The 11370-nt window shown below is 41.5% G+C and overlaps 1 protein-coding gene across 1 annotated transcript; it reads right to left on the reverse strand.

Moving 5' to 3' along the window:
* Positions 1 to 340: 340 nt before the first annotated feature.
* LOC109968874 (cell division control protein 42 homolog) lies at positions 341 to 9696 on the reverse strand. The gene is made up of 6 exons (XM_020615431.1): positions 9605 to 9696; positions 6646 to 6750; positions 5642 to 5714; positions 5316 to 5425; positions 4444 to 4641; positions 341 to 3433 (listed from the first exon to the last, which is right to left on the reverse strand). Exons 2-6 carry the CDS (start codon positions 6748 to 6750, stop codon positions 3344 to 3346), a joined length of 576 nt encoding a protein of 191 aa, XP_020471087.1. The 5' UTR covers positions 9605 to 9696; the 3' UTR covers positions 341 to 3343.
* Positions 9697 to 11370: the final 1674 nt, after the last annotated feature.

The following is an 11370-nucleotide window of genomic DNA, read 5'->3' on the forward strand; positions in this document are numbered from 1 at the left end:
GATAAAAAAAAAGAAAGAATAGAAAATTTACTCAACAACTTCAGGTCTAAGCTTTTGCTATTCTGCAGCTACAAACTGGGTTCATGCTGTACATGCTCATTTCCTCACCATCTTGTACTGTAAAATGAACGTTTACTTTTAATTGAAAGGTTAAAAACTTACCAATTAAAAAGAATTAAATATATGAGAAAACATGCCAAAATTAATGGATTTCCAAAATTAAGGATAAAACAAACAAACTGACAAAATCAGTGTGTCAGTGGGCCTGGGTTGGAGCAGAGCAGGAGGAGGAAACGTGGCTCAAATGAGAGATAAAAATAAAAACCATGTCAGGACGAAACAAGGTTCAAGTACTTTATTACTTCTAAACACGCACCAGTTCCAACATTCATGGTTCGGTACAGAACAGAGTTTTCCACATCTAATTATTGCCTCAGCTGTTCTGTTTTTCTCTCTCCTGCCATTAGAAGCTTATTATCAGAATAGTTTTAGTTTGACAAACCAGGAAGTGTTTATCACTCAAACTGCCGCTGAACCAGCAAGTAATAGTAAAAACACCTAAAAAGCAAAATAAAAGCTCAGGTGTCAAAACTTACTAAAATAACCTTACCCAAGAAACAATAAGGAGCAAAGAAAACAAAACATATAATACTTATAATCATCCACACATTATCAGAGGAAACGGTCATCTCCAAACTAATGGAAAACAGCAACACATAAGCAACGGAGACTTTGTTACTTGGAGAACACCCTCAGTTGAAGGATACTGGCCCAGGACAACCGGTGTTAGAGCATGACTCTACAACAAAACCCAGTCATCCAAGGTATAGTTTTATCCCACAATAAAGTGACAAACGAGTCCTTACTGTCTTGCAGAACTCTGATTAAAACAGTCATTCATTATATTTTCATTTTGCTGGAAGATACCCTGGTGTTTCTGAAGGAGGTGGCTATATGGCTTTATTCAGACACCAAAAAACAAAGCTCCTCTGTGCTAAAATCCTGAAAGTCCAGAAGCTACTGTCTGTCAAGCTGCTTAAAGACACCCGTTGTTATATCTTTGCTCATGTCCATAAAAACTTTGTTCCAGGTGTCAGCTAGAGAAACAGCAGTCTTCAAACTGAGCGGTGTTCCCCTTTAATGCCTCCAGGAGGAGCTAACAGACCAATGAGCACTTGAGGTTCCAGTAAAGCCAGGAGGAGGAGGAAAGGTGGAGCAGATGGCGTGTGAGGAGGTTGTGGGTGAAATATTTGCTCTTTAATCATACTTGGTGTATCTCATGTCTCTTATGAGATCGATCCTTCGCCCTTGGGTCGACCGAGGACGTAGGACATTTTAAGTTTCTTATATTGGCTCCGAGGACTGAGGACGGTGCTGGAGGAGCCATGATGGAGGATACAGCATCCTTTGCTGAAGTTTTTTGTGGACTTTGTCAGAAACCAGTTACTGATTAGACGCTTTAGATGATGATAACGCGTTTCCTCCAGTCCTCTCTCCTCCCTGTTTTCCTTGCATCTTATGTGGGAGGGACTAACGCAAGTGAGGGACACGACGGTGCTTATAAGACACAGAGATGTACCCATCTACTCCAACTGCATCAGTCATGACAGTGGATAGGTAATCAGAAAACATCCTGATGTCTTGGCTCAGCCAGAAAGTGACATGTGAACAAACACACCCTTTACGCTGTATATGATTTGACTTGTGGCACGTTAAGTGATAAGGCAATGATGTTGATGAGTGGGAAGAGAAATAGTTAAAGGCATTTCCAGTGTTCTACTGTGGTAGCTGGATGTTTCAATACACACAGGTGAAGTCTGGCACTGAGGCAGCAGGAAAATTAAGGCATTTCTAGTTTATCAAACTAGAAATGCCTTAATAAAGCCACTTTAAATGCGATGTCTCAAAAGGACTGTTTTTTTTTTTTTTTAACTGCGAGTCCCACTTACAGTAGATCACAGAAGACAGCTGCTGGACTCCATCTCACTGGTCTACATGTGAATAAACTCTAAGCAATCTGAATCTTCTTCTACTGATCTGGAGCAAGTCCTGTTACAGTCACCACTCAGCGGGCAGTTTATTAGATATAATGCACAGTTTCAAAAAAAACTTCACATCAGCACCTTCATGGAGAAGGATTTATTAGAGGACTGCTGGGTTAGACTGACTTAGTCAGCTTCAAATAAACTGACAGAGCTTTCCCTGGGTTTTCAGAGGCCTTAGGTTGGGGACTTTGAAATTATTTGAAAAAAATTTAGAGTAATTTTAGTTTTTTTTCCATACTTGTGAAAGGAAATGCACAGAATCATCCCTGTATTCTTTTAGGCATAGCTTCATTCTGTTGTCTAAAGCAACAGCACTGTCAAGGTCCACGAATGCCACAGAACTGTTGAACCTGTGGTGTGTACTGCAGGGAATGTTGTTCAGCTGGGTCACGTCTCTACGTCAGCCTCCAAACTATTGGCTGGTAACAGTAGTTTGCACTGTTTCCTTCTAGATTACTAGGTGTTATTTTACCAGTGCAACACAATTTTAAATCAATCAAAGATTAATATTACACTGATTTTAGACCTGTATTTTACATCATGATGATGCAGACTGAACAATGTAATGGTTGGAGTTTGTCTGAGACCTTAAGTACATTGATCTGATCTTGTTTGACTGAAGTCAAATTCTTCAAAAGTTCCTCTGAGATCCACAGAAGTGTGTAGTTGTACAAACAGCGGGACAATGGAAGATGAGTTTACAGTGTGTTGCCAGAGAAAAACTTTTCTTACCCAAATTCATCAAGACCTGAAAACTGTCAAATTATTTCTCCAAACATTTCCAGATTTTCCAAACCTCTGTAGGAGGTGAGTTTTCATGTGAAATGTCATTATATATCACATCATCATCTGCAGCGCTGTTTACTGGCAACACTTCACACGTTTAAACAACTATTAAGATTTGTATAACAGTAGGAACGGTTTGAAAAAGTAGTTGCCAGTTTCAGTTGTGGCCGTGACTCTATCCACTCTTTGCATCTTTAAGGTATTGAGGTTCAAATTTCTCTACTGATCAACCTGCCTCCTTCTATTAATAAAACCCCATTTCCTAGCTGTGAGGACTGTTGTTGATGTGCGTTAGTCATGTTATAGTGACACATCTCTATGACGAAAATAAAGCCTGTCTGTTCCCACACCACACATTAAGTCACTATGGCTGAAGGCACTGTTTAAACATGTGTCTGCCTCATCCACCTTCACACCCTCGCATCCCCTCTGTGCTCCCTCCCTCTGATCCCATCTGGGTTAATCTCTTCCCCGTCCACCTCCACTTCCACTTCCTCTTCCTCTTGTGGCGTCTATAGCAGGACACAGCGCTTCTTGGGTTTGTTGTCCGGAGGCTCCAGCGCTGCCAGGATGGCCTCATCAAAGACATTCTTCAGTCCCCTCTGAGAAAGAGACGAAAAACACAGATAAGCTACTTTGCCAGTTGTTATTGTATTGTATTGTTGTTGTTGTGGGGGACTCAAAAGCTGTTGATGAAATTCCATATTTATCAGACAAGTGAAAAAGCATAAACTGTGATTTAATCACTTCTAAATACTGTCTTTATTTCCTGTACCGTTGCAACACACATCAAGCAAAGATGACTGTAAAGGTGTTAGACCAAATTAACATAAACACAGGTCAGTGATTGGCTATACTGACATTTATAACCAGTGACTGGTGAAGAGTTAGTGTGTGAACCTCCAACCAATCGCACAGACTTATGTCATTGCTTTCAGGCAGAGCTATTTACACGTTTTTGAAAATCAGAGTTTCAGGTGTCAAAAGCACCGCCTTAGTGGCCAGACTGAAGACTCAGGGGGGGTTGTTTGGTGTGTTATTTCTGATACCAATGAGATGATGAAATGTGAAACAGGAAGTCCAGCTCAAGTAACAGATCCCTAAGTTTCAAGGTTTATCGGGCGCCTAAAACACTGCAATGCAGTATAGATTATGTGGATGTTGTCTCACTGAAGACATTTCAAGGGCTGCAGTTTCTCATGCAGTGTCTGTCTGAACATTGCCATTTATAGTGACTAGGGCTGTACTCGACTAAGGGTTTTTCCAGTCGGCTCTTCAGCACAATTATTGGTTCTTTTTTTTTGAAGTGGGTATTTCTCCCCCGACCACTGGGGGAAGCACTAGGCAAACTGCTGCTTGACACACCAACATGAGAAGAAGTTGACAAACTAACAGAGGCTGGGGCTGCCTTCTACTGTAATGCACACTAGCTGAAAAAAATTAAATAAAATGAAAACACAGGCTCGACTAGAAGAGTCTCAGTCGACTGACAGGTCTCAACTAATGATTCGACTAGTTGACTTTCTGTGGCAGCCTTAATAGCGACTGTTTCTCATTATGTAAACATCATAATTTACACAAGCATTTTATGACATCATCCCTCTACATGTACCTGTGTAAGAGCTGAACACTCCACATATTTGACAGCTTTGAGCTCTCGAGCCAGTTTCTCTCCGCTCTCACAGGTCAGGGCTCGCTGCTTGTTTTTGGCCAGTTTCTCCAGAGTGTTGCTGTCGTCTCTCAGATCCACCTGAGTCCCAACCAGCAGGAAGGGCGTCCGTGGGCAGTGGTGTGAAATCTCTGGCACCCACTGTTAGGGGACAAGGTCAAAGGATAAGGATAATCACCTTTATTGGCCAAGTATGTTACACACAAGGAATCTGTTTCCGGTACAGAACCGAGGCAGCCATCTGCGGAGCCAACTCAATCAATGGCTCTAACCATCGGGGGCAATAGGGGGGTTTCAGTGTCTTGCCCAAGGACACGTCGACATGTGGACTGGAGGCACCGAGATTCGAACCTTCAACCTTCCAGTTGGGAGACGACTGCTCTACCCACCGCACCACTGTCGCCTCAACAGCTGCTTGGTTTTGTTTAGCATATTTTTAGCTTTTGTCCATGGAAACGCTAGGCTTGTCAGCAGTTTCAACACACCACCCTTTAGTCCCCAGCTATCTTTGCTAAACTTAATAAAAATCAAAGTTATCTGTGCCTCACAAAGAAATCTCTTTTCAGTCTGGCTGGTTGAATAATTTGTTGTAAAGCAAATCGTCTAACACAGGAGACAGTGTGCAGTGATTAGTATCAAACATATGAAAGCGAGAAGGCAAACCTTAAAAATAAATCTAAATCTGAAGAACTGAGGAGCTAAGAATTGAATAAATCAAACAAGACAGTGGTTTTGGAGAGAAAACAACATACAAGTGTATCAATCTACCTTTAAACCTCAATCAGCAAACACAGGCAGAGACCAACTACACAAACCTTCTCCCTGACGTTCTCAAAGGAGGAGGGCGATACAACAGAGAAACAGACGAGGAAGACATCCGTCTGAGGGTAGCTGAGGGGTCGCAGTCTGTCGTAGTCTTCCTGACCTGCAAGGACACACACACACAGACACAAATCCGTTAACACAAAACACTGAACAAACTGTAGCAGGTATTTCTAAGACACAGCCACAGCCCTCTACAGCTGCAACAACAACAACATCCTGACAGTACCTCAACAAACGCTGCTGCACTGTGCGCTGCTGTCACTACACCTGCTCCTGTTGCTACAACTGTCAACAATACCTCATAAAATGTTTTTACCTGCAGTGTCAAACAGTCCCAGAGTGTACGGCTCCCCACCGATCATCACTGTTACTGCATAGTTATCAAACACCTGTGAGAAAGGGTGAGAAGAGAGGAAGATGGAGAGCATGCAGGGAGGAGAAAACAGGAAGTACAGCTGTGAAAAGACATAGTTTCAGGAATTCCTCAAAACAAAACAGGAAGCACCCTTCTTAAGAGGCTTGTGAGGTTCAAACAAAACACACACCTTCTGTGCTTCATTTGTGAGGACACCCCCCACAATGGATTCAACAGCCTATAACCATAAATTGGAGCTAAACTCAATTTTATAACCAAACACGCTTTTGAAGAAACGAGGACCAACATATTCAGATATTCACAGTAGCTGTTTTCTGCCTGACAGGGGAGAGTTTGTTCAGATTGTCCCTATCCAGCCAGCGGTGAGTGACATAACCATCCTGCCATTGTCGCTGTCAGTCGTCACAGAGGCTGCTGGAAACAAACTGAATGCTCTCAGCTGAGGGAGGACTGCTGTGCTGCTGTCGAGCCAAACAGACTCCTGTCTCTCAGTTCACTCCTCCCTCCTGATTCACCACTCTCGTACCTTCAGGCCACTGGTATGTGCAATACCTCAGCAGGGTGAGTGTGGAGGTGAGCAGGGAGTGTTTTACAGTCACTGCGCCTGCTTTAAGACACAGCACGCTTTCAGCAGGTCGACCTGCTGCAGTCTGCTGTCGCCCGCACACGCTGTTCGGTTTTAACAAAGCTCTGTACACAGACAGGTTCCAGATAAACTACAGGATGTAGCCTGTATAGCTCTGATGTGGTAGTTGCACTTTGCTTTTCCACTCCATTTTCCATGTCTGTAGCTTCCTCGCTCACTCACTCGTGTGTGAAAGAGAAACTCTGGACAATGTACGCACTTATGTGTGCTGGATGTCACTTTAATGTCAGCCATGATCAGGCTGCAGCAGTACATAAAATGTGCCAGCTGATGCATTTGTGTTATTAATCACACTCACCGTGGGGACGTATTCAGACGGAAACTTGTTGGTGGTGTAGGAAATGAGCAGACAAGTCTTTCCCACTGCACCGTCACCCACCACCACACACTTTATGGTCTGCATCTGGAGAGGAGGAAGGGAGGGTGAGAAGGTAAAGTGGGGAGGTCAGGGAGAGAGAAATCGCTGGTTATCAACAAAACCAAGACGACAATCCACAACCTTTTGACCGAAAAGTTGACTTGATTAGGTCAAGAGACAAAACTTGCCCACAGCTAGGGCTGGTGTCCAACTTCATTACTGAGTGGAAAATGTGCAGCTGCACATCTTCTCACCAAGACTAAACATAGAAAACACATTGCTCCTATTTTAAAGGTCATTAAGTGGCTTCCTATTCATTTTAGACAGGGATGAACATTTCAAGCAGTTTCCTTCATCGACAGTTGGTCACATTAGCGATCAATAATCCATTAATTGTGAACAATTTATAAAATACATTCTTCCATAATAAAACCATTTAAATTACTGATGGGATCCATGTTGTAAAATCTGAGTAGAATGGGATTTAAAGAACAGATGAAGTAAAACATCAGGTTACTTTAGTCACAAACACAAAATAATGACTTTAAAACTGTAGAGCCTCCACTTTTGTCTGTCACTATTCAAGACTGGCCTTTCAGTATCCAGTGCTGGTGTTATATAAAGACAATACACATACTTTATGACATAATGGCTTGTGTATTGTTCACTGTAACTAGGAAAGCTACTGGAAATACCTGCTCAGCTGGTGACCTACACAAGTCCCGGGGTGCATAAATACTGTTGCTAACTTCATTAGTCCAGGAAATCTTTCAGCCTTTACTGCTACTGGTAAAATGCATCTGTACTCAGAGCAGGGCAGTGTCACTTTCATGTTGATTGTGCTGGAAACATGTTTAATTTGAGTAATGTGTGACCTCCATGTTAGCAGCGTCATTACAGAGGCGCTCTCTGACACACAGCTCCCCACCTGCGTTAACTTTAGGAACAACTTAACAACCGTAGCCTGCAGACAACAAGAAAGGTTCCTGCCCTTCACTTCCTTGTCATGTCTGTTTCAGTTGCAAGTAAACAACCTGCAGGCTTCTGTCTGTATCTAGTGGCAGGTCGATTGGGATGTCATGAGAGTCAGTAATCAAACCGCTGATGGAATCAGTGGTAGCTGTGTACCACAGTGTTTACTCCACATGGCCTGGAGATCCTGTGACTACCCATATGCTTGAGCAGCTCACATACTCAGGCTGGGCACAGTGGTAAAGAGGTAAGGGCTATCACTTCATCACTGGCTCTTTGTTAGGGCCATTTGGCAGTGGCAGCTCACCTCTGACAAGTCAGGGACAAGTGAATGAGTCATCTGCAGTTCACAAATCCTGTCTGAATCATTCATTCCTCAGAAATAGTTCACATACATGTTCTGGAAAATGCAGTGATTACTGACACCCACGTTTCTCAAATAACTATTGTTACTGGTACACACAATGATCTGCATGACGTTTTACATTCCCCGGCTGTCAGACAAGCAGCAGCTGCTGATTTTCATTACTGCTCTAACTACTTTAATCAGCGAGCTGCTCTTTAACTGGACAAGGGCTCCTTTTTAAAACAGGACAACTACTTTTTAACTATATGAAGTTTGATGTTTTACAGAAGCACTCAGTAAAGCTATAAAAATCACAAAGACTAGCTGATTAATCTGTGCAATGACAGAAAAGTAACCACCGATAAATACGGTAATTGTTCAGTCATTTTCAGCTTCTCAAATGAGAATTTACTGCTTCTTCTGTCTAATTTCATAGAGAAAATTATTAATCAGTTACTCATGAATACAGCAGCTGTAGCAGATTAAACAATAGTGACATTCTTTCTGCTGTAACTCATGAAGACTGTGAAGACCTAAAACCCAAAAATATTTAGTTTACTGTCTATTTATCTTTTGACCAAGAGTCCAAAAACCAAAATTGTTATCCACGATATCCACTAATTTTAGCCCAGTATGGCTGCATTTCAGTCACTTCCGCACTGTGGCCATAACTACAACATGATTAGCTAAGTCTTTATTGCATTTCTGTGGACTGACTCAACATTGATTATGAAAACAGAAAGTGAATCTTCATAAAGTGAAAAACGTGGCACTTTTGAGTTTATACTCGATAAAAAATAATAATCAAATTATCAAAATTGGAATGAATTAATTTTCTATAGTTTACTGCTACTTTGTTTGCTACCAATTTACTGTACATCACATAAACAACGTTAACAGTCCCTCAAAAACCCAGATTTATTTATTTATTTGTTGTTTCTCAGATACAAATCATGCGATATCCACTAATTTTAGCCCAGTATGGCTGCATTTCAGTCACTTCCGCACTGTGGCCATAACTAAAACATGATTAGCTAAGTCTTTATTGCAGGGCGAATTGTAAGTCTGTACAGATTTAAAGATGAAATAATAATTTTACTTCTTGCTGATGGTATTTAAGAACAACTAAAAGTTTAACTCCTACGAAGCTGGCGAGCATTAGCAACGTTAGCTCGGTAGCTAATCTAAAGTTACATCCGCCAGACATCCACCCACAACAAAGTCATTGTTTACAATGACTTAATAATACATATAACAACAAAACAACACTTATGAGAACTACATATATGTTGGGTCAAGGAGATTTAGCCATATACAGCAGTTGTTCTGGTTTGCCAAAGAAAACACAGAATAAAATGAAAAGTCAAATCACACCGGTAACTTTAAGCGGAGCTTTCACAGCCACGCTAGCCTAAAGTTTGCTAAAGGAAATAGTTTGTTTTGACAACTGCCAGTTAGCACAACTAGTTGTCAGGCGGCTAACAGTCACAGCCTGTACAATAAAAAGAGCCACTCTAAAGTATATGCGTTTCAGTGCTGGTATTTCAGTATTTCCAGTTAAAAATCAGGTAGAGCTCCTACCTTCTCTGTCAACAGCCTCAGGACTGCGGGGAATGTTGTGCTACGATCAGGTGCTTCCTGGAAACTCCCATTTCCCCCATGCGGAAGTCGGAAATATGACGTCATATGTTCATGTTCCGCTGTGTTTATTGTTGTTATTCTATGTCATGTTTTTGCATTTCCATAACATGATTCAAGTTATTTTCTCTGATCTAATCCATAACATGATATATGATTCAAGTTATTTTCTCTGATCTAAGGACAAATAATTTCACCTTGCAACATCTTAATATAATTCAGACATGCTATTAATTCCATTTTAAATTTGTTCCTTTAGTCTCCACTGATTGTTTCTTCTTTTTGTCTACATTTTTGTTAAAATGTAGCTCCGTATTTATCAGTTATCAATAAAGTAAAAACATTTGATTAATGCCTTATAATGCACTGTTGGTGTGAGTAGATAAGTGTTTGTTAATATATTGGTAAAAAACCATAATTCCTCCATGCATGAGTTGAGGCAGGTTTATAAATTCATAATGAATGACAATATTGCAAAGCAAAGTTGTATTAATATAAAATGTCTTCATAGAATAAGACTTTATATGCGCTATAAGAGCAAACATCATTTACAGTTTTGTCATAATCATCCTGACTCAGTGTCCACTGAGGACCCTAGACTGAAAGATGGGCTGATTTCTCAGTGACCACCAGAGGGTGATGAAGCACACTGTGATTTTTTAGGCTTGCTGTGGGTTGATCCCTGTGAGGTGCACCAGTCAGTGTCCAAATAAAAGTATCTCTGTTCATATATCTGGAGTTTTCAGGTCTCAGGTTCAGTCCTCAGAGCTGTGGAAGTGTAAAAAGTAATGTTTTGCCACTGCAGGCCTGAGCCTGCAATGGCCTTTGAAAGGGATGTAAGTGTTTGTTGCTGGCCTGGCCAGTGCTAATGTGCTGTAGGTGGAGGGCAAGCTCACTGAGGCAAAGCCCAGTAGACCTTCATTGGTAACGCAGCAGAAAATGAGATAATTACAATGCAAGGCACTTCTCCATGACTCTCACTAGCACTTCAGCACACTCTGATGTCCTCACTGCACTTTCCTTCCATCTTCTTCTCTTGGTTGCTTTCTCCTGGTTTCTCTTCTCTGTCCTCTCTCTCACCCTGTCTTCATCTCTCTCTCTCTCTCTCTCTGTGTGTCTCTATCAGTCACTCAGCGTTGACTAGCCAGGGGATAGATGTCAAGGACGCTGTGCTGCTTGTCTCCCAAAGATAATCCCATTAAACTCAGCAATTTAATTATAGATTATCTCACAGGTTGACACACAGACACACACACACACACACACACACAGACACACACACACACACACACAGAAGTACTTATGAACCTGTGTGTGCTCACAAGAGCCCACACATGCACAAAAATACACAAACTAGAACACGAGGATAACACTCACCAATGCAGAGACATTTTATCGTAGATAACTGCAACACACGACGTAGTCGCGCAAGATGAATACACAGTGGCTCCACCCTGTTGCCCTGTCATTCTGTGTCAGCGTCATCCTCCAGTTGGCATTAACAACTTCACCAGTCTGTTTTTAGAACAGCAGGGACACAGTGCAAGATGACTGTAGAACAACTAAATTTTTATTATTAATGTACCTTTGTTGGTGAAAAATTAATTACTGGGGGCCGAGACTCAGTGAGATGTCCATTTGTGGACTCTGTGATGATTTAAAAAATATAAAATCAGTATTGTTGGTCATGATAAACTCTGAGCAGATAA

The sequence above is a fragment of the Monopterus albus genome, unplaced genomic scaffold (assembly GCF_001952655.1).
Source record: "Monopterus albus unplaced genomic scaffold, M_albus_1.0 scaffold165.1, whole genome shotgun sequence".
In the NCBI taxonomy this organism is placed as follows: domain Eukaryota; kingdom Metazoa; phylum Chordata; class Actinopteri; order Synbranchiformes; family Synbranchidae; genus Monopterus; species Monopterus albus.